The sequence below is a fragment of the Bos javanicus genome, chromosome 12, assembly GCF_032452875.1.
Source record: "Bos javanicus breed banteng chromosome 12, ARS-OSU_banteng_1.0, whole genome shotgun sequence".
Classification (NCBI taxonomy): Eukaryota; Metazoa; Chordata; class Mammalia; order Artiodactyla; family Bovidae; genus Bos; species Bos javanicus.
Genome location: NC_083879.1, coordinates 1,842,942 through 1,864,841, shown reverse-complemented (window position 1 = coordinate 1,864,841; position 21,900 = coordinate 1,842,942). Strand labels below are relative to the sequence as shown.

General features: G+C 37.7%; 1 protein-coding gene across 2 annotated transcripts in view; it reads left to right on the top strand.

Moving 5' to 3' along the window:
- TDRD3 (tudor domain containing 3) overlaps window positions 1-21,900 on the top strand; it is a 220,924-nt gene that overhangs the window by 102,778 nt on the left and 96,246 nt on the right. For both annotated transcript variants that reach the window (XM_061434427.1, XM_061434428.1), the window contains 4 exons: window positions 2,073-2,233; window positions 7,616-7,757; window positions 14,500-14,571; window positions 17,184-17,333. In XM_061434427.1, coding sequence (XP_061290411.1) covers window positions 2,073-2,233; window positions 7,616-7,757; window positions 14,500-14,571; window positions 17,184-17,333 — 525 coding nt within the window. The remainder of the gene's footprint in view (window positions 1-2,072; window positions 2,234-7,615; window positions 7,758-14,499; window positions 14,572-17,183; window positions 17,334-21,900) is intronic.

Here is a 21,900-nt window from a genome sequence, read left to right as displayed (position 1 = left end):
CTATAGCCTATCAGGCTCCTCCGTCCATGGGATTTTCCAGGCAAGAGTGCTGGAGTAGATTGCCATTTCCTTCTCCAGGGGATCTTCCTGACCCGGGAATTGAACCCGGGTGTCCCGCATTGCAGGCAGATGCTTTACCGTCTGAGCCACCAGGGAAAAATGTGCAGTCTCAGCATTACCTGAAGGGTTTTAGTCTGTTGAAGGCGTTCCCCACTTCTTTGTTTATTTTGCTTTCTTCTTTTGCAAGTCTCTTCAGTGTCTAGTTTCTGCCCTGATACGAGGGGATGAAGCTGGCCACTTATTTAGGGTCACTTGTTTAGTTGTCCTGTGGAGAGGGAGGGACACTGCAAACAGATACCTCTGGCACGTGTGGGTAGTGCTCACAGTGGATGGGCCACAGTTGGTTTGCCACAGGCGAAGGCGTCATGTACTTTGTGGTCCACAGTGCTCAGGCTCCAGGGTGCTCTGCAAGGGCACTGTCCCAAGTGGACCTTGTGTTTCGTACACGTCCCAGGTCTGAGCTACTGAGATTCTCAGGTGCTCTGCAAGGGCACAGACGCAGTTGGTTTGTACGTTTTGTGCCCTTTCCAGGTCCAGGCAGCTCAGGTGACTGGTTGCTTGGTGAGTGCACTGTCCCAGGTGGACCATGTGTCTTATCACCTCCCTGGTTCCGGCGGCTAGGTTTGCCGGGTGCACCACCAGGTGTGCTGTGTGTCTCCTCTGGGGAGCTGATCTCAGGCTCGACCCTCCTGGCAGATGTCAGCCATCCAGGATCCCAGGAAGACGTGGTTAGCAGCTGGCAGCCTGCTCACAGTTTGGTGGAATATGTGGTCTCTGGTGCTGAGATTGCAGTGGCCCCTTGCCTTCCAGCTCTGGCTGTCACACACTTGCATCTCTGCCTCCCGGGAGGGAGGGCCCTAAACAGCAGCTGGCTTGTTCTCCTTTGGTATTTGCTAGGGCACAAGCCTTTGTTCTATAAGTGTGCCAGGGGTCACCATAAGGAGTCAGAACCTTTAGAGGGAAAAGTCCTTTTTCCTTCTTTTTTTTGTCTCCCTGGCAGTGGCATGTTTTGGGTTACTGTGTCACATTAGCCTCCTCAGATTGTCCTCAGGGCATTCAAGCCCAGTCCTCATCCTAAGGATCAATGCTGCAGCCCATGCCTCCCTGCCCAGCCTCTACTCACTGCTGGCGGACACAAGTGTCTGAGCTGCTTCTCCACTGGTAGTTGTGGTTAGGTGCATATTCTGTGTATTTTTTTTTTTTTTCTTCCTGTTACATTGCCCTCAGATTCCAAAGCTCCCCACTGACATGCCTGTGAGAGGGTTTCCTGTTGTGTGGAAACTTCTCCTTCATGACTCCCTCCCCAGGACGGATCTCTTCCCATAAATCCTTTGTCTCTGTTTTTGCCTTTTATATTTTCTCCTACCTCCTTTTGAAGAGATTGGGCTGCCTTTCTGGGTGTCTGGTGTCCTCCATGATCATTCACAAGTTGTTTTGTGGAAATTGTTCGACATTCAAATGATCTTTTGATGAATTTATAGTGGAGAAAGTGGTCTCCCTATCCTATTTCTCTGCCATCTTGGGACATCCCCCCCCGCCTTCCTGAGAGTATACTTTAAACTTGATACTTTTGAACAGAACACAGTCCTTTCCACTGTTGTTGTGAAGTTGATATCCCTTAAAAAATTGCCAATGTTTTTAATTCCAGAATGTCTGTTAATGTACATGGGTGGAAAAGGGAGGCTATATGTGAACAATTTAGAGCACATAAGATGAAAAACATCTTTTAATATAACATTAATTCAGAAAATAACTTTTTCCCTAACATTTTTTCCTTTGTTTTCTGAAAATTAATTCAGAATTATATTTTAAAAAATCCTTCAAAAGACCTTTTTGAAGTTTTATCTTTAAATTAAAAAAAACCCTGATGTATGTAACAGTTTAAAATTTGAGCTTATTTAATTGAAATATCATTATAAAGAATAAAATATAACCATTAAGGAAAAGAGAAAGATTAAAGTGAAAACAGTGCTGTGGCTACAGGTGATATTTATTCCTTTGTCTTCTCACAGCTTGAAGGTCCATGTGTTTTGCAAATTCAAAAAATTCGCAATGTTGCTGCACCAAAGGATAATGAAGAATCTCAGGCTGCACCAAGGATGTTGCGTTTACAGATGACTGATGGTCATATAAGTTGCACAGGAGTAGAATTTAGTTACTTGTCAAAAATAAGGTAATTGGCTCTTTATTGTGTATATTTGTTGTGTTTAAAGGTACAATTCACAATGGCTTTTATTTCTAAGACCTTTAAAAAGAAGGAATGAACTCTTAAGTACATGTTATAGTTTTTCAGTATAAATTAGAGAGTTTGTACTATATCTGTAAAGAGAAATAGTTTAAACTGGATTTAGTTGCTTTAATATTAATAACAAAAACAGAAATTTAAGATATTCTTACATGGAAAGTAATCTTGTTAATTTTATCACTAAATTTTAGATTGTTAAAAATTTTCCGAACAGAAAGTGAAAGTGAAGTCGCTTAGTCGTGTCCGACTCTTTGTGACCCCATGGACTGTAGCTTAACAGGCACCACCATTCCCTGGGATTTTCCAGGCAAGAGTACTGGAGTGGGTTGCCATTTCCTTCTCCAGAGGATCTTCCCAACCTAGGGATCAAACCCAGGTCTCCCGCATTGTAGGCAGACACTTTACAGTCTGAGCCAAATTTCTTTAAATATGTTACAGTTTCTTCCTTGACAGTTAGTTGTGACCATCACACTGTTTAGTGGTTTAGAAAAGTTATAGGCAAATGAGTTTTCTTGGAGGAAATGATTGAAGCTAGAGAGATTTGTATGTTGCTCCACTTTCTAAAAGGGGGAATAATTCTATAAGGAAAAATTTCCAAATCCTTCTTTTGCCTGTTTTTATAATAGGCTTTTAGAGTCATGCCTGTTGGAATGGAAAAAAGCAGTGAGAGGCAAGGGAAAGTGTCTCCATTATTCTCAGTGTCTCCATTAGATCCATTTGAACTCTTTTTTCTGAGATGGGAATTTTCATTGGACATTTGCAAACAGTCCCTCTCACGTTTTTCTTTTCTTAGTCATTTTATATGCTTATGTTTGCTGCTCAGAGTCTTTTGTGCTTTTTCCATTTAATATTAATGCTGAGACCACACTTCTTTCCTGCCCAAGCATTTGTTCTAACATTTTTATCTGGTGCTGGAGGGTCAAAGATACAAAGAATTTAGATTTTGCCCCCAAGTAGCTTATATGGTGGAGAAGGCAATGGCAACCCACTCCAGTGTTCTTGCCTGGAAAATCCCATGGATGGGGGAGCCTGGTAGGCTGCAGTCCATGAGGTCGCTAAGAGTTGGACATGACTGAGGGACTTTACTTTCACTTCTCACTTTCATGCATTGGAGAAGGAAATGGCAACACACTCCAGTGTTCTTGCCTGGAAAATCCCATGGGCGGGGGAGCCTGGTAGGCTGCCGTCTATGGGGTTGCACAGAGTCGAACGTGACTGAAGCGACTTAGCAGTAACAGCAGCTTATATGGCAATGAGATAAGCACACAGCATACAGATTATAATATATATATAATCTAAAAGGAATAGGAGTTCAGGAAATTGCCTGTACCTAAGAGAGCCAGGAATAAGACTTAAAATATGAATAGGTATTTTGAGAGAGATTGGGGTAGGGGATGGCACGTGCAAAGACAGGGTACCTTGACAACAGATGAGTGAAAAGTTACACTTAGAAGAGCTTAGGTGATTGGCATGATGGTATATGGGAGGAAATATGGTAGGTTGAGGCCTTGTATTCCACAATCAGTGATCTCGTTCTTTTTTCCTTCCTTCAGCTAGTGTCTGCCTTTGGTGAGGGAGGCTCCTTGTGAGGGAGGCTCCTTCCTTAGAAGAGAGTATTAATGTTTGTCGAAAATGCTGATTTTCATATACAAAGTGGGGTATATTGACTTTGTGATTATGTTGTCTTTTCTTTGAAGAGTAGAATGATTCCTACTTTTATGGAAATACAGGCTTTCCTCCTTTGACACATTTAGTGAACTCAGGAGTTCACAAATGACTGGGTAGGAAGACTTGCTATGTAATGGCTCATTCTCTCATTTTACTGCTGTATATTTTTCTGTGGTAAATGAAAGCACAAGATCAGCCCAGAGAAGAGGGTCTCTTATGCTGTTCACCATTTTCTTTTGTTGAATTTATTACATTTTGACAATTGAGAAAAAGTGTTGCTTCTTTCTCATTTGCTCATCATTGAAACAGCATGACTACTTTTGGTTCTGTAGAAACAATAGCTTACAGAAGTGTTCTTCCATGTGAACAAGTTGGGAAACTATTTTCAAAATAAGTTTGGTGGTTAGTGGTTGTAACTCACTAGGGAGGATAAACCAGGAGTTGGTATAGAATGTGTTTTCACCACTGGGCATCGCATTTCTCTGGGGGTGCTTCTTTCTACTCATCTATCGTATCTCTAGCCTCACTTCTTCCTGTAGTTTTTTTTTTTTTTTTTTATTTAAATGAAGAGAGAGAATAAAGGAACTTTGGAGTGCCAATCAAGTATTAGTTAAATTGCAATATGCTCTCTGAGTAAGTTATGACCCTGAAGGTGATATAATAAAAATTTTATTAAAGTTTTAGCACCCGTTTATTCTTTTGTGGGAATAGAATTGTAATTCAGTGACTATAACTCTTTCTCAATTATCCTAGTGAGATTGTATGTTTGACTTCAGAAAATTCACTATCTTTTCCCTCTTAACCTATTAGAGAAAGAGTTTGGAAAGGTACAGTCATTTTACATAAAGATAACTCATTATCTGCTTTCACATTAGCTTTTGGTTTTAAAAATATATTATCATAATGAAAATGCCCCTGTAATTTGCTTCCTACTTTTTAAGGTCTTGTGTAGTTTCTTATATTGCTAATTTGTGATTTTTACATTTTCATTACACTTTCCAATTTTATCAATATGTTAGAAATTATTGGCTAAAAATGGCTCTAAAGAACTCATTGATTTTATGTAAATATTGTAATTCATTAATAATTTCTTTATAGGTTAAGAGTAGGGCACCTTGGTATTCTTGGTGCTTATTTTTTAAAATTTATCCCTAAATGATGACTATAGAGTTAGAAAATCTGTATCTGCTCTTTACCTGGAACTGGGAAAAACTTCACTTAGTGTATCTGTATTCAGTTGTTGCTGATTTTGAAGTTTGATAGGCATTGTGCAAAGTTTCCTACATTTACTACCATATGCTGTTGCTAAGTTGCTTCAGTCGTGTCCGACTCTGTGTGACCCCATAGACGGCAGCCTACCAGGCTCCTCCATCCATGGGATTCTCCAGGTAAGAATACTGGAGTGGGGTGCCATTTCCTTCTCCAATGCATGAAAGTGAAAAGTGAAACTGAAGTCACTCAGTCGTGCTCGACTCTTAGCGACCCCATGGACTGTAGCCTACCAGGCTCCTCTGTCCATGGGATTTTCCAGGCAAGAGTACTGGAGTGGGGTGCCATTGCCTTCTCCATATTACCATATAGCTCTCTACTTAAGAGTTAAGTTAGGCAAGGCTGTCCATGACCATTTGTTTTGTTAAGTTACATAAAGTGACTAAGAATGATTAAGCATGGGGTCCTCAGGATAATTTTAGGATAATTTTTACCAAATAATGATTTACTCTGTATGGGATTTTTGAAACCTTAAAAATAGGCATATTCTGTGTCTTCTTGTTAATGACCATTTTATCAACCATTTTTCTTCAAAATAAACCAGCGATACCAATGCTTTCATTGATTTGCTTTTAAAAAAAGTTAATTTATTTTAATTGGAGGATAATTACTTTACAATATTGTGGTAGTTTTTGCAATACATTGACATGAATCAGCCAAGGGAGCTCCCCATCTTGGGGAGTAACATGTGTCTTCCCATCCTGAACCACCTCCCATGCTCCCCCCATCCCCCCACCAATTGATTTGCTTTTGCACTATCACCCATTCCAGTATTCTTGCTTGGAGCATCCCATGGACAGAGGAGCCTGGCAGGCTACAGTCTAAAGGGTTGCAAAGAGTCAGAAATGACTGAAGTGACTTAGTATGCACACACACATTCCACATGGTGAATTTTATAAATTTTTAAAAATGTGACAGTGTGAAAGCCTCTCAGCATGATTTTCTAATTTATCTTAAGTGCTTTAGGACTGTCTTTATTCCTCTTTGCAGTTCTTTACCCCTTGCTGCTATGTTTGAAGAGATGCAGTGGGGCTTAGTATATATGCTTTTACTTTAGGACAAACCTATGTGATGAAATGGATTTCTTTCATTTTTTCCTTTACTGAAAAAGACTGGTAGAAGGATAAACAGTTTTTTCTCTGGTTTTTGTAAAATGGGTCATGGTATGATAATGTTTGTCCCAAATCTAATAATGTTAACCTATTATGGAAAAATCCTTTTGAAGTCAGTATGCTTTAGAGTAAATAACTCTTATTTGATCTTTAACTGGATGGTTAACAAAAAGAGCATTGTTTTAGGATTACAGTAGTTTATATAGATGTTAAAGGTCTCGGTTTCTTACAGATTTGTTATCTCTTTTGTATTGGAATTTAATTTTTTAACACAGTATAAAATGAGGTTTGGAAAAATGGAAAATTCTTTTCATTACACATTTCTCTTCACATGTTAACACCTTGTAATTATCAAGGCAGAATTGTTTAACATCCTTTGAGATCATAGACTCCAAGTATCTTAAAAGAAAGAGCTGTAAACATTGCACTGAAAACTTGCTTTAAAGCTTTACCTGACCTGTTAGTTAGGGTAACTCTGGGAGTTGGTGATGGTCAGGCAGGCCTGGCATGCTGCAGTTCATGGGGTCGCAAAGAGTAGGACATGACTGAGTGACTGAACTGAACTGACCTGTTAGTTTGTAGATAAACAACTGATAATAAGCTTTGAATGGTGCTAATAAGAGTTTAGAAATTCTCTCTATTAAAAATGGTTGCCCTTCCTCCCCAGGTGATGTAGTAAATTTAGACTATAATTCAACTGTTATTAGTAAATGACAGTGGTGTTTGCAAAATTTTGCTTTGTACTTCTCCTTCAAATTTGATTCTTTTTATTGTGCCATTATGAAGAAAAACCTTCAGATTTTTGGTATATAATATTCATTAAAAGACATTTTCCTATTTGTATTGATAATGTATTAAAAGTTATTTGTGGTTAATAAAAGGCTTCTTTTAAACACCTTAAAAAAAATGAGGTTGTAAAGCTCAGGGGAAAAAAGATCAAATCTTACATTTATACAATGTAATAGAGTCAAGGAAGTACTTTCACATCTTTTGTTTTCTTTATCTTTAAGTTCATGAGCTATGATTTCTATTATCCATATATTTTTACATGTAGAAAATTAAGGTAGAAAATGACAGTCTTGTACCTGGTCTTCTGATTTCTCCCTGATGACCTTTTCACACTATATAGCCCATCATCTGAAAAATAGTTTTCACATTAGTACATTTTGAAGAATTTTACTAGGTTGTATTATGGGACTGAATTCTAGTTTGGGGAAGGAGCTTAAATGTGTTTTAACTCTTTTTTTTTCCTTTGCTTTAGCCTAAACACACCACCTGGAACTAAAGTTAAACTCTCAGGTGCTGTGGACATAAAGAATGGATTCCTGCTCCTGAATGACTCTAACACCACAGTTCTTGGCGGTGAAGTAGAACACCTTATCGAGAAATGGGAGTTACAGAGAGTAAGTGTAGATTAAGAAGAACGGTTTGAACTTTTAAAATATTACACTCTTTTTGTATAGTCTTTCTTTTAAAGGATCACCCTATAATGAATAGTAAAATTATTTCTTTATGCCAGAATTGAATAGAGTGGAATAGAGTGATCTGTATAGAAATTATCTACCTTTGTTTAAGCATATTGTTCTTCTAAAACAGATGCCTTTTTTCAATATTTGTTATATTTTATTACATATTTTATAAGTCAGTCTTTACTGACAAGTTTTTAAAACTGCTAGGATACCAGTTATAAGCTATGTGTAATATTGTTTTTGTCTAGTCACCAAGTCATGTTCAACTCTTTTGTGACCCCCATGGACTATAACTTGCCAGACTCCTCTGTCCATGAGATTTCCCAGGCAAGAATACTGATGTGGGTCGCCATTTTCTTCTCTGGGGGATCTTCCCGACCTAGGGAACAAATCCACATTGGTGGGCAGATTCTTTACCACTGAACCACCAAGGAAGCCCTATATATAATATACCTGTGCTTAATTCTTTCTGCAGAAAACAAGTGTTTGTGCATATATATGAATAACGTGTATTTCTCTTATCTATAAACACACATAGATACAAGTGAAAGCAAATTAGAATTTCACTATAATGAAAGGATTCTTGTTGGATTTGACTTTCTAGTCACATTAGTTGATGTTTTCACCATTTATGTTAACAGAATCTTCATCCTCCTAGTCATCTATGTTATCTAATAATTGTCCTACTTTGCTTCTAGCCACCAGTTCTGTTGCTCAACTGCAGTCAGATCTCTCATCAGTGTCTTGCTCTCAGGTTCCATTGATATTACTGTAGTTTAAGTCTCTGGCCTGGGCTATTTGTAGTAGCCTTTTAGCTGGTTTTACCACATATCCTTTTTCTATCTTCTAATTTATTGTACTCTGCCAGAGTGTCTTTAACATAACTCAGAGCAATGCTACATCCTACTTTTATTTCACATACCTTAGTCGGGGATTCAAGATCATTCATAATCTAGCCCTAGTTCTAGTTTATCTTTTCAGCTTTCTTAATTTTTTTCACATAGGTTTTGTTTTCGCTAAATGAAACTACTTACTCTTCCATTCTCTAGGCTTTTCTCGGTTGTTCTTTTGAAAAAGAAGAAAGATTTTCCCAATTTTAGGATAATTTTAGTGTCTCTTTTATTTTTTAAAATTATTTTATTATTCTTATTTTATTTATTTTTATTTTTTGGCTGTAATGTGTGGCATGTGAGATCTTAGTTTCTCAACCAGGAATTGAACCCTTGGCCCCTGAATTGGAATGGCAGTCTTAACCACTGGATCACCAGGGTAGTCCCAGTTTCTCTCCTAATTCACACATGCCCATACTGTCCCCATGCCTTTTTTTATTTTGGTTTTATTTATTTATTTTTTAAAATTAATTATTTTATTTGATGATAATTACTTTACAATATTGTGATGATTTTTGCCATACATCAACATGAATCGACCATACTTTTAAACTCAAAATGCTTGTTTTTTCACATAGTGAAATATTTGTTCCTTTATTGAATTCTTAGAATACTTTATTCATGATATGAAGAAGCATATTATTTTTATACCTAGCAATAAAATTATATTTACTCCTTATCTCCTTTGACTGTAAGCTTTTTGAGGTCAGAATTCCTGTTTTTGTTATTTTTATTCAGTTCTACAAATATCTGTTGAACAGTGTGTATGCCTTGTGCTGGACTCTTGTATCTGTATATTATGTAATCCACCTAGCAGTCTTATAAGAGAGTGTTATGCCCATATGGATCAGAAAATAGGCTTTAAGAACTGTTAAACTTATTTTATGATTGATGGATCTGAGCCTTCCTGTATCTCCAGAGTGATGGCCCTGAGTCTGACATGTAATAAAAAAAGTGATTTGATAGTTTCATATAAATAGCCAAGTTTATGAACTGTGAGTTTCCTAGAAAAATCTCACCCATTTCTTGTTATCTTTTCCTTTTATAAGTTGATATATTGTATCCTTAAGAGATTTTTTTTAAAGTGTGTTAATATGTTAATATGTTCTCAAGTCAGACAAACAACCCAGCCAAAACTATTAATAATTAAGCATGTATTCCAATATCAAATGGCAAAGTTGATCAGTGGAAAACTTCAGTTACTTTTGCACCAACCTACCTCACTGATTGAAAAGTAGATCAAGCATTCCTCAGAAATTGCTCATCTCCAACATGCAAACACACACATACAAACACATATACTCTCTCACACACACACATACACATATATGCATGGATCAGTGGTAGTTTGACAATTATCCTTGTAATGTTTTATTATATGTTTTTGCACTTTGTTTTCTGAGAGCCATGCTAGTATTTCTTTTTGTGCTGTGCTTAGTCACTTAGTCATATCCGACTCTTTGTGACCACGTGGACTGTAGCCTGCCAGGTTTCTCTGTCCATGGGTTTCTCTGTCCATGGATTCTCTAGGCAAGAACTGGAGTGGATTGCCATGCTTTCCTCCGGGGGATCTTCCTGACCCAGGAATTGAACCAGGGTTCCCTGCATTCCAGGCGGATTCTTTACCAACTGAGCTACCAGGGAATCCCTATTATTTCTTTCTAAAGACTTTTGGAAAAAAAAAAAAAATAGCCCTAGTATTTCTTTTTAGAGGGCAGTAGAAATTTACATGAAAATGTTTGAAAAACATCTTAATATGATAATAGTTCTCTTTGGTTTTGTATTTTTTTGATTTTGGTAACCATAGTGATGGAGAAATCATGGAGTGTTCAAATTACTTGAGCATCTGGCAGGTGATACCCATAGAAATCAAATGTACACATAAAAATCATAAACCATAGAGTTAATTTTGGAAGCAGTGGGGTTTTCTTGTGGAAGTTTAATGGGTTTACCTCTTTGGCTCTTAAATTTAAGTGTTTGATCCATTTTTAACTAATTCTTAAACATGGTGTAAGTAAAGGGTAAAACTTCATTCTTTTCCATGTGGATATCCAATTTTCCCAGCACCATTTGTTGAAGAGACTCTCCTTTCCCTAATAAATGACCTTATCACCTTCATCACTTGACTTGATGAAAAATCACTTGACTTGAACAGCATGGAGATCAAACCAGTCAATCCTAAAGAAAATAAGCCCTGAATATTCCTTGGAAGGACTGATCCTGAAGCTGAAGCTCCAGTACTTTGGCTACCTTATGTGAAGAGCCAACTCCTTGGAAAAGACCCTGATGCTGGGAAAGATTGAAGGCAGGAGGAAAAGGGGGCGACAGAGGATGAGATGGTTGGATGGCATCATCAATTCAACGAACATGATTTGAGCAAACTCCAGGAGATAGTGAAGGACAGGGAAGCCTGGCGTGCTGCAGTCCATGGGGTTGCAAATAGTTGGACACAACTGAGCATCTGAACAACAACAAAATGCACGCAAGAATCTATTTCTGGGTTCTTTATTCGGTTAGTCTGTCTTATTGCCACTGTTTTGATTCCTATAACTTTTTAGTAAGTTTTGTAATTGAAAACTATGAGCTTTTTTCAGGATTATTTTGACTATTCAGGGTCCCTTGAGATCCCATGTGAATTCTAGTGTGGATTTTTCCATTTCTTTGAAAAATATTCTTAGGATTTTAATAGGAATTACAGTGAACCTCTAGATCTATTTGAATAGTACTAATATCTTAACATTAAATCTTCCAAGTCATGACCCTCTCATCTTTTTCATTTATTGGTATCTTCTTTAATTTCTTTTAGCAATCTTTTGTAATTTTAATTGCATAGAACTTCTTCTTCTTTGTTTAAGTGTATCCCTAAATGTTTTATTCTGTTTGATTCTAGTATAAATGGAAACCTGTAACTTACAGTTGTTTTTTGCTCAGCCTAGTTCTCAGCAGTGACTTACGGGAGGTCCTGTGCAGGTTTCTGAAACATTTTTTCCTTACGGGACTCTCTTTTTCAAGCCTCTGCCCCAGGGCTTGAATTATTTCAGTCCACCTTGAGCTATGAGACTGATTTTCCCAACGTAACTTTCTGTGCTCTCTGTCTGCATCATGTCTCAAACAGAAAGGCAGAGCTCACCTGTTATTTTTTCTCCTTCTCTTTGGACTTACAGTCCTACATTACTTCTTGCCATGTGTCATAAAACATTTGTTTCTTATATGTTGTCCATATTCCTAGTTGTAGAGGGAGATTTAAGTCTTGACTCTTATATATTCATCAGGATGGAAAGTAGAAATCCTGTAATATGCTTTTTACTATATAATGTGTATTGGAAAATGGTATTATTGGCAGCTTATGTGAACTATAAGAAAGTCATAGCATAAAATGAACTTGATTTTTTGGCTTTGGCTGGTCTTTTTTTTTAATATCTAAATTAAAACTAGGGAAAGGACCTCTCAATTATTTCATGCATTTGTGTGTGTGCGGTTTTTTTTTTTACTAGGTTAACATCTTAAATACAGTTTATCAAGAAATAAGATATTCATATACAGTTTAAATTGTTCTTTAGTTAAACTGAATATTATTGTTGCCTTTAGTCTTAGTGCTTTTTAATATAACTGACATAAAATGCAAAATATACTTTATATAATGCAGGGACTTTTAGTCCTGTCTGATTATTTGTGACACCATTGACTGCAGTAAACCTGCCTCCCCTATCCTTCACTGTCTCTTGGAGTTTGTTGAAACTCATGTCCATTGAGTCAGTGATGCCATCCAACCATCTCATTCTAGGCCACCCCCTTTCCTATTTTGCCTTCAATCTTTTCCAGCATCAGAGTCTTTTCCAGTGAGTTGGCTCTTTACATCAGGTGGCCAACATATTGGAGTTTCAGCTTAAGTATCAGTCCTTACAATGAATATTCAGGGTTAATTTTCTTTAGGATTGACTAATTAGATGTCATTGCAGTCCAAGGGACTCTCAAAAGTCTTCTGTAGCACTGCAGTTCAAAAGCATTAATTCTTTCATGCTCAACTTTCTTTTATGGTCCAACTCACATCCATACATGACTACTGGAAAAACCGTAGCTTTGACTATATGGACTTTTGTTGGCAAAATGATGCGTCTGCTTTTTAATACACTGTCTAGGTTTGTCATGGCTTTCTTTCTAAGGAACAGCATCTTTTGATTTCATGGCTGCAGTCACCATCTGCAGTGATTTTAGAGCCCAAGAAATGAAATAAAACAAATAAAATCTGTAACTTCTTCTACTTTCTCTCTTTCTGTTTGCCATGAAGTGGTGGGACTGGATATCATGATCTTAGTTTTTTGAATGTTGAATTTTAAGCCAGCTTTTTCACTCTCCTCTTTCACCCTCATCAAGAGCCTCTTTAGTTCCTCTTCAGTTTCTGCCATTAGGGTGGCATCATCTGCATACCTGAGGTTGCTATATTTCTCCTGGCAATCTTGATTCCAGCTTTTGATTCATCCAGCCCAGCATTTTTGATGATGTACTTTGCATAAGTTAAATAAGCAGGGTGACAGTATACAGCCTTATTGTACTCTTTTCCCAATTTTGAACCAGTCTGTTGCTCCATGTCTGGTTCTAACAGTTGCTTCTTGACCTGTATACAGATTTCTCAGGAGACAGGTAGAATGGTCTGGTATTCCCATCTCTTAAGAATTTTCCACAGTTTGTTCTGATCTGCACAGTCAAAGGCATAGTCAATGAAGCAGATATTTTTCTGGAATTGCTTTTTCTATGATACAGCAGATGTTGGCACTTTGATCTCTGATTCCTCTGCCTTTTCTAAATCCAGCTTGAACATCTGGAAGTTCTCAGTTTACATATTATTGAAGTCTAGCTTAGAGAATTTTGAGCATTACTTTGCTAGCATGTGAAATGAGTGCAATTGTTAGTTTGAATATTCTTCCCTGGTGGCTCAGAGGTTAAAGCGTCCACCTCTAATGCGGGAGACCTGGGTTCAATCCCTGGATCGGGAACATCCCCTGGAGAAGGAAGTGGCGACCCATGCCAGTATTCTTGCCTGGAGAATCCCATGGATGGAGAAGCCTGGTGGGCTACAGTCCATGGGGTCGCAAAGAGTCGGACACAACTGAGCAACTTAACTTTCACTTTCACTTTGAATATTCTTTGGCATCCCCTTTCTTTGGGATTGGAATGAAAACTGACCTTTTCCAGTCCTGTGGCCACTGCTGAGTTTTCCACATTTGCTGACATATTGATACTTTAACAGCATCATCTTTTAGAATTATAAATATCTCAGCTATAATTCTATCACCTCCTCTAGTTTTGTTCATAGTAATGCTACTTCAGGCCCACTTGACTTCACACACAGGATGTCTGGCTCTAGGTGAGTCATCACACCATTGTCCTTATCCAGGTCATTAATACCTTTTTTATATAGTTTTTCTGTGCATTCTTGCCACCTCTTCTTAATCTCTTCTGCTTCTGTTAGGTCCTTACAGTTTCTGTCCTTTATGGTGCTTATCCCTGCATGAAATGTTCCTTTGATAGCACCAATTTTCTTGAAGAGATCTGTAGTCTTTGCCATTCTGTTGTTTTCCTCTATTTCTTTGCATTGTTCACTGAAGAAGGCCTTCTTATCTCTCTTTGCTATTATCTTGAACTCTGCATATGTTTTATATAGTTTAAAATAATTAATAGGCTTTTTTTTCTGTTTTAGGAATCTACTAAAATAATTGGATTTCTTGTGCATAAGTTAAATATATTTTTAATGTCTAAATCTGTTTTATAACTCATTTTTCTCACAGAGCTTGTCAAAACACAATAGAAGCAATATTGGAACCGAAGGTGGACCACCTCCTTTTGTGCCTTTTGGACAGGTAATGACTTTCATTTTGGCAGATGAATTTTAATCATCAAAAAGTATATAAAAGTATTTTTCATTTATATTCATGTTGTGTTCAGTTTTGCGCTGACCTCTTCACTCAGTGGTCATAGGAGTTATGTGGAAATATATTAATTATAAGAAATTGTTAATTATGTTTTTTCCCCTTTATTTTAATTAACTCTTTTCTGAAATGCTGTTAACCCAAAGATTCAAAGAACTAAGAGACACACCAGATGTCAATTTAAGACTAAGATAAGATGGTGGGGGCTTTTGTTTTTTCAGAGAGCGAAAATGCAAATGTAAGAAGACAAAAATATGCTATAATTTCTCACTTTGTTCATTAAAAAAAAGAGGGAGGAAAAATAAAAGCATCAACAAGAGAATTGATAAGAGACAAAAAAATTGGAACAAGGAAGGGCATCATTGCACTTTAGGAGAACCTACTCTCCCAGATGTCCCTTCCAAGACTCTGTTCTTCTGCCTTCATCCAAAGACCCATCTTAGTCAAAGACTTAATTTTATTTCCAGTTGGTATTTTCCTTTTCAACTAAGGCATCCCTGATCTTTTTCTCACATAAGTGAAACATTTTTATTTCCTAATTATTTCCTAATTTTCAACCACCTTGCTGCAGAATGTTACCTCAAGGTAGCTCCTCAGCTGGCCAGTATCTTGTCTTTCTGGTTGTGCTAAACATCACATTGCATTCAAAACAATCTCTCTTAGCTTGTCCCTGCTTTATATCTGAAGAATCCAAGAGTAATCAACCACTCTGACTGCTTGCATCATATGATGCTACTAAAATTTAGCTCTTGGTGACCTGCCTTGCATTTGAGCTTTATTTTCCTTCAAGAGTGCTGACTCAAAAGTGAAGATAAGTTGTGAACACAGCAGCTAGGAAACAGAGACCTACATCTCAGTAACAATTTTAAAAAATTTGGTATGAGAAACATATCTAGTTGATCAGGAAATAAATGAGCAGAATCAGTTGAATGGCATCCTCTTCAAAACCCTTTTTTAGAGGATCAACTCAAAATTAAGTAATTCATGCTTGCATCATGGCTATTTTGAAAGTATTTAAAAACATATGCCATTTTTTATTGTGCTTAAGAACATGTGAAATTCAGTATAAAAGGAGGCATGATCCATGCTGATGATATTCTCATTTCTATAGTGAAAAATCCCAAAATGAAAACATTCTATTAACTTATATTTGAAAATAATAACTACTATTTTTAAAAATTTTCTTTCCTCATAAACATTTTAGGGATAATATTTCTTTCATAAATTACTAACAGAGCCTTATAATTTAATTATTTTCAAGAATTTGAAGTATATAGAGGTTTTTTATTTTTGGAGTTCAGTTCAGTCACTCAGTTGTGACCGACGCTTTGCGACCCCATGATCTGCAGCATGGCAGGCTTCCCTGTCCATTACCAACTCCTGGAGCTTGCTCAGACTCGTGTCCCTCAAGTCAGTGATGCCATCCAACCATCTCATCTCCGTTGTCCCCTTCTCCTCCCGCCTTCAATCTTTCCCAGCATCAGGGTCTTTTCCAATGAGTCAGTTCTTTGCATTAGGTGGCCAGAGTATTGGGGTTTCAGCTTCAGCATCAGTCCTTCCAATGAATATTTAGGACTGATTTCCTTTAGGATTTACTGAAATTTGTCTCAAGAGACTAAAATCCCACAACTTTGCAGCCTGACTGAGGGAGAGAGTATATTTTTAGCTTTTGATGTGGTTTATAAGTTGAAAGACATCTTTCTATATATAAAAGTAACTATCCATTTTGAAATTAGGAAATATGTTAAAAGTTACAGCTTCAGTAATGTTATTTGTTTATGAAGTCCATTGTGAAAATCTCTTCTTCAGCATCTTAGCCTTGTACATTGGTTAAAGACAGAGTATGCTGGCTGTGTGTTGGAATCAGCTATTTTATATGTATATTATTGAACATCTGTATTTCCATAACACATTTATTTGAAAACATATTTTCATTCCTAATTAAAATTGCTGAGGTGAAAAATGTTCATTTTATAGGAGTTTTGCTGCTAGGATTAAAAGGGAGAATTGAATTCAGGGCTTATTTTTAGACTTTGAGGGCTTTCTTCATTTGTCTCAAGAGACTAAAATCCCACAACTTTGCAGCCTGATTGGGGGAGAGGGTATGTTTTTAGCTCTTGATTTGGTTTATAAGTTGAAAGACATCTTTCTATATGTAAAAGTAACTATACTACTTAACCCTCATGGATGTTGTGGCATAATGTGGAAATCAGCTCTTAATAAAAAACCAAATTTTCTTCTTGTGCAATAGTCTAGACTGTTTGAAATTTTAAATTATTTTAAATCATCATCCTAAAATGAAACTTAGAGCTTTTGGTTTAATGAATGTTTTAAATATGCTCCCCCCTTTTAGATGGCTATATTTAGTGTAGCTTTCATTTACTAGTTACAGTTAAAGTTACTTCACTTAGTTAGAATTATATTTTTATGGGCTCTTACTTGTTGTGATTCAGATATTTCTTTTGAAGATATATACGTTCTTACAAAAAGTTGAATTTCTTCTGATATTACTGAAGCATTTTGTTTTTATTTATTATTACCAGAAGTGTGTGTCTCATATCCAAGTGGATAGCAGAGAACTTGATCGAAGAAAGACATTACAAGTGACAATGCCTGTCAAACCTCCAAATGACAATGATGAATTTGAAAAGCAAAGGACTGCTGCTATTGCAGAAGTTGCAAAGAGCAAAGAAGTAAGAAAATAAATCATTGCAAATTTCTCTTATTCCTTGCCTTTATGTTCTATTTAGATTACTCACAATCATTATTGTCTTTTCACATAAAGTAACTAATTGAACAAACTTTTGACATTATTTTTCCATATTCTATCAGTAGAGAATGTCCTGGTATCTTGTGGAGTCTTAAGCTTACACCATTTTACTTGTAAACATTTCTTTCCAAGTCTCTTTAACAATTCCATTAAGTTGCTTTTGCTGACAAACCACCCTTCTTTTCTCCCTCTTTCTTTTTTTCTTAACAGTTTACTACTGAACACAACAAATTTTTTTTTTAATGGCAGAGGGGTTCCTATTATTAGTTGGGATAGATGATACTTTCTGAAGAAAGTTTTCTCCTACAATAGAAACCTTGGAGGGGTTCAGGTAAAAATTAGAAGGTAAATCAATGGCTCAGGATTAACAATTTTGTCAGTTTTCATTCTTAAAAATAATGTATAATAAAAAACAATTTTTATCTTTGCATTTGTACATACCCTCTCTTATTTACTATTGTTAGACAAAAGGTTTTCTTTTCATTATTTTTAATTTCTTACTTATTTGAAATAGGTTGGTTCTCTATTTATTGATTTGTAGCTTTTGAAAAGAAATTTTAGTTCATGAATTAGTTGGTTGCTTAAACAGAATTTTCTTAACCAGTGATATTGAAATAAATTTCTTTATTCAAAACCAGCAATAAACCTTAGCTAACAATTTTTTTCCTATTTAAATTCAAAATTTAAGCGGGGATTTCTTGAATTTTGGTAGTTCTTCCCACAGTGTCATTCTACTATCTGTTTATGATAGGTGGACAAGAGCACAAATTCTAGAATCTGGCAACCTAGAAGCATATACTGCTGAGAACTTGGATCAGTTCAGTTCAGTTAGTCGCTCAGTCGTGTCCGACTTTTGCGACCCCATGAATTGCAGCAAGCCAGGCCTCCCTGTCCATCACCAACTCCTGGAGTTCACTCAAACTCATGTCCATCGATTCGGTGATGCCATCCAGCCATCTCATCCTCTGTCGTCCCCTTCTCCTCCTGCCCCCAATCCCTCCCAACATCAGAGTCTTTTCCAATGAGTCAACTCTTTGAGGTGGCCAAAGTACTGGAGTTTCAGCTTCAGCATCATTGGGTAGATTACTTAAATTTTATACCATGTTCTTCTATCTATGAAAAGATGATACCAGTGGGACAAGAGCAAGGATTCTGGAATCAGACAGCCTAGAAGCATATACTGTTGAGAACTTGGATAGATTACTTAAATTTTGTACCATATTTTATTTATCTATGAAAAGATGATAGCAGTAGTACCCACTTCATATGTTTACTGTAAGAATTAAAATTGCTAATATTTAAAACAGTTAGGATACTACATGGCACAGATAATGATACTGTTACTGAATTCCTGTTCAGCTGCTTATCATTCAATAATCCAATACTGAGAGTGTTGGTTAAAAGGAAATATGGCTTTACTGAGGAGGCTGGCAATTCTGAGGAGAAAGGTGGGAGTATGTTCCAAAAAGCCAGCTCCCAACTTGCCAGATTTTGCTTGGAGATTACATAGGGGAAAGAGGAAAGGGCTACGGTGCTCATAGGGAGGGGGCTGTCTTCTATTTTCAGAGATGATTGTCTTGATCGCGCAATTCCAAGTAGCTATCAAGTCTTGTGATTGGAACATTATCTAAGTCATAAATCTTTGGTTAACTATTTCTGGAGAATAAGGAACAAGGGTAAGGTTTACAGAACAACCAACTAATCTTCAGTCTCAGTAAGCACCAACAGTTTTCTTCATTCAGCAAGCTAAGCTAAGTTAATGTTGAACTAGGGTAGAAGTCAGACATCGTAAGCATAAGATCACAGCCATATCCTAACTAAGGAACAGTGCTGGAATAATGCAGAGGATCCGAGATCCCTAGTTATAGTTTCACAGCCTCAGTTACAGTGTTAGGTTGTCAGGTCACTTCAGTCAGGTCCAACTCTGTGCGACCCTATAGACTGCAGCCTGCCAGGCTCAATATTCCTTTGCTGTGCTATGCTTAGTCTCTCAGTCATGTCTAACTCTTTGTGATTCCATGGACTATAGCCCCCGAGGCTCCTCTGTCCATGGGGATTCTCCAGGCAAGAATACTGGAGTGGTTGCCTTGCTTTCCTCCTTCTTTTGCTAAAAGCCTTCAATGTGACTATTGCTATTCCTCAGTGTTTTATCTAGTCTAAGGCACGTTTAAAATTTACTTGAATATCTCTGAAATTAATTCATTTTATCCAGTTAGCATAAAATGTATTTATTCCTTTCCCCAAAACTGTTAAAATTATGGAGTTTCAGAAGAGGATATTGAGACTATGTCAGTTTCTTAATGATTGTAACAAAGGTGTTATTTTGATTTACATTTTTCTCAAACTTTCTTCCCAAAATTTTGTTTTATGTCTGTTTACTGGACTGTAGTTAATATATGGTAATAGGCTTAATTTTTTAAAGTAATAATTGATCACATTTTATTTTCCCATAAGTATTTGTAAATAAAGAATCATAGTTTTCTAAAGCAGAGTTTCAACTTTTCAGTTGATATGTAAGAGTTGATTGGAGTCTCAAAACTGTAAGAACGTGCCCAAGGTTACCCAGTGACAATTCTGGGACTAACCTACATATATTACAGTAGAAGATTATATTTATGTCTATGTATCTTTCTATATAGATGAGTATACACATATTCATACTTAATGAGTGTCTGAAAAGCAAAATTATATAACAGTGTAATTTTCTTGGAAAGATATTTTATGTTCATCTATTTAACCACTTAATGTGGGTTTGGTGGAATCTACTGCAGATGACCAAGTGATGTTTCTCGTTCCTTTCTTCCTTTAGTCCTTCACTCAATAAATTTTTTTTTGAGAACATGTAATATGCCAGGGAGTTATCTTAAATGCCTTGGTTTAAACAATGATTAAATATACAAAAGATTTCTGCCTTTATCAAGCTTACCTTTTAGTAAGCTAAACAGATTGGCATAGTAATAAGTATGTAAATTATATGGTAGGTTAGAAGTTGATAAGTGCCATGGGCAAAAGTAAAGTAGGATGGGCAGTTAGGAAGATGTTGGTTGGTCAGAGGTGTTGGGGGGTCGGGGAGTGCAGTTTAAAATAGGATGGTCAGAGGAGGAGAACAAGATGGCAGAGGAGTGGGTGGACGTGGAGCACATCTCTCTCCACGGATACATCAGGAATACACCTTCAGACACAGAAGTGCATGCAGAACACCAGCTGAGAGCAGACATGAGTACCTGACCAACAGAAAAGAATATATAGAACCACACAAAACTCAGTAGGATGAAGGAACTAGGGGGAAAAACAGGAGTGTTAGTAGGACTGGACCTGCCCTCAGTGGGAGGGGGGACTGAAGCAGGGGTCCGATCTCCACATCAGGGCACTTGTCTGAGTCAGAGGAGAAACATTTAAGGCTGAGAGTGAGGCAGGTGATCTGTGACAGCCTAAATGGAATGAGATCAAACAGTCCTTGCCTCGGCCATACATTAACATGGACAGGGATGCAGGTCCCCTGGAAGGCACAGCTGCTGGCAGCTGGAGTTTAGGGATTGTGGAGCAGCCAGGGTGAGGGTTGCTGTTGACTGCAGAGAGACAGATTGAGGGGATGTGAGGGAGGAGATTGTGGTGGGAAATGCCTGTGGAGGAAAGCCAGGCAGCCATGGAAGCAAGGGATACTGCTGAGTTATGTGTAGGGGCTGGAGTCATCACCATAGCCTCTCTTTCTCCACATGCCAGCATTGGCAGCTGAACAATAGAGAGGCTGGCCCACCAAACGCCTGACGCACTGAACTACATTGTAGGACCCCACCCAGGGTGCTCCTTTAACTGACTAATGGATTGATCTACAGAGTAGGACCCCACCCGGGGTGCCCTTTAAGTGACTGATGTGCTGATCTACAAAGTAGGACCCCACTCAGGGTGCTCCTTTAACTGACTGATGGATTGATCTACAGAGTAGGACCCTACCCGAGGTGCCACTTTAACTGACTGATGTGCTGATCTACAGTGTAGGACCCTACCCAGAGTGCTCCTTTAACTGACTGATGGATTGATCTACAGAGTAGGACCCCACTCAGGGTGCTCCTTTAACTGACTGATGGATTGATCTACAGAGTAGGACCCCACCGGGGGTGCCCTTTAAGTGATTGATGTGCCAAACTATAGAGTAGCACCTGACCCAGGGTGTCACTTTAAGTGCCTGGCACACTGATTTACAGAGTAAGACCCCAGCCAGGGAGGCCTCTCTATGTGTCTGACGTGCCGAATAACAGAGAAGGACCCCAGGCAAGGGAGCCCTGTAAGTGCCTGAACAGCTGGAGCTATAGAGAAAGACTGGCCGAAGAGGCCTACTGATCACCAGCTACAAGAGGCTTGAAAAAAGACTCTGACAGGGCCATAACTCTTGCAGTGGAGGCAGTCTGTGTCCCTGCACACTTAGCGCTGCCAGGGTCCCCACAAGCCAAGCGGCTGAGCCACCTTCACGCTCAACTGTCACGGAGCAG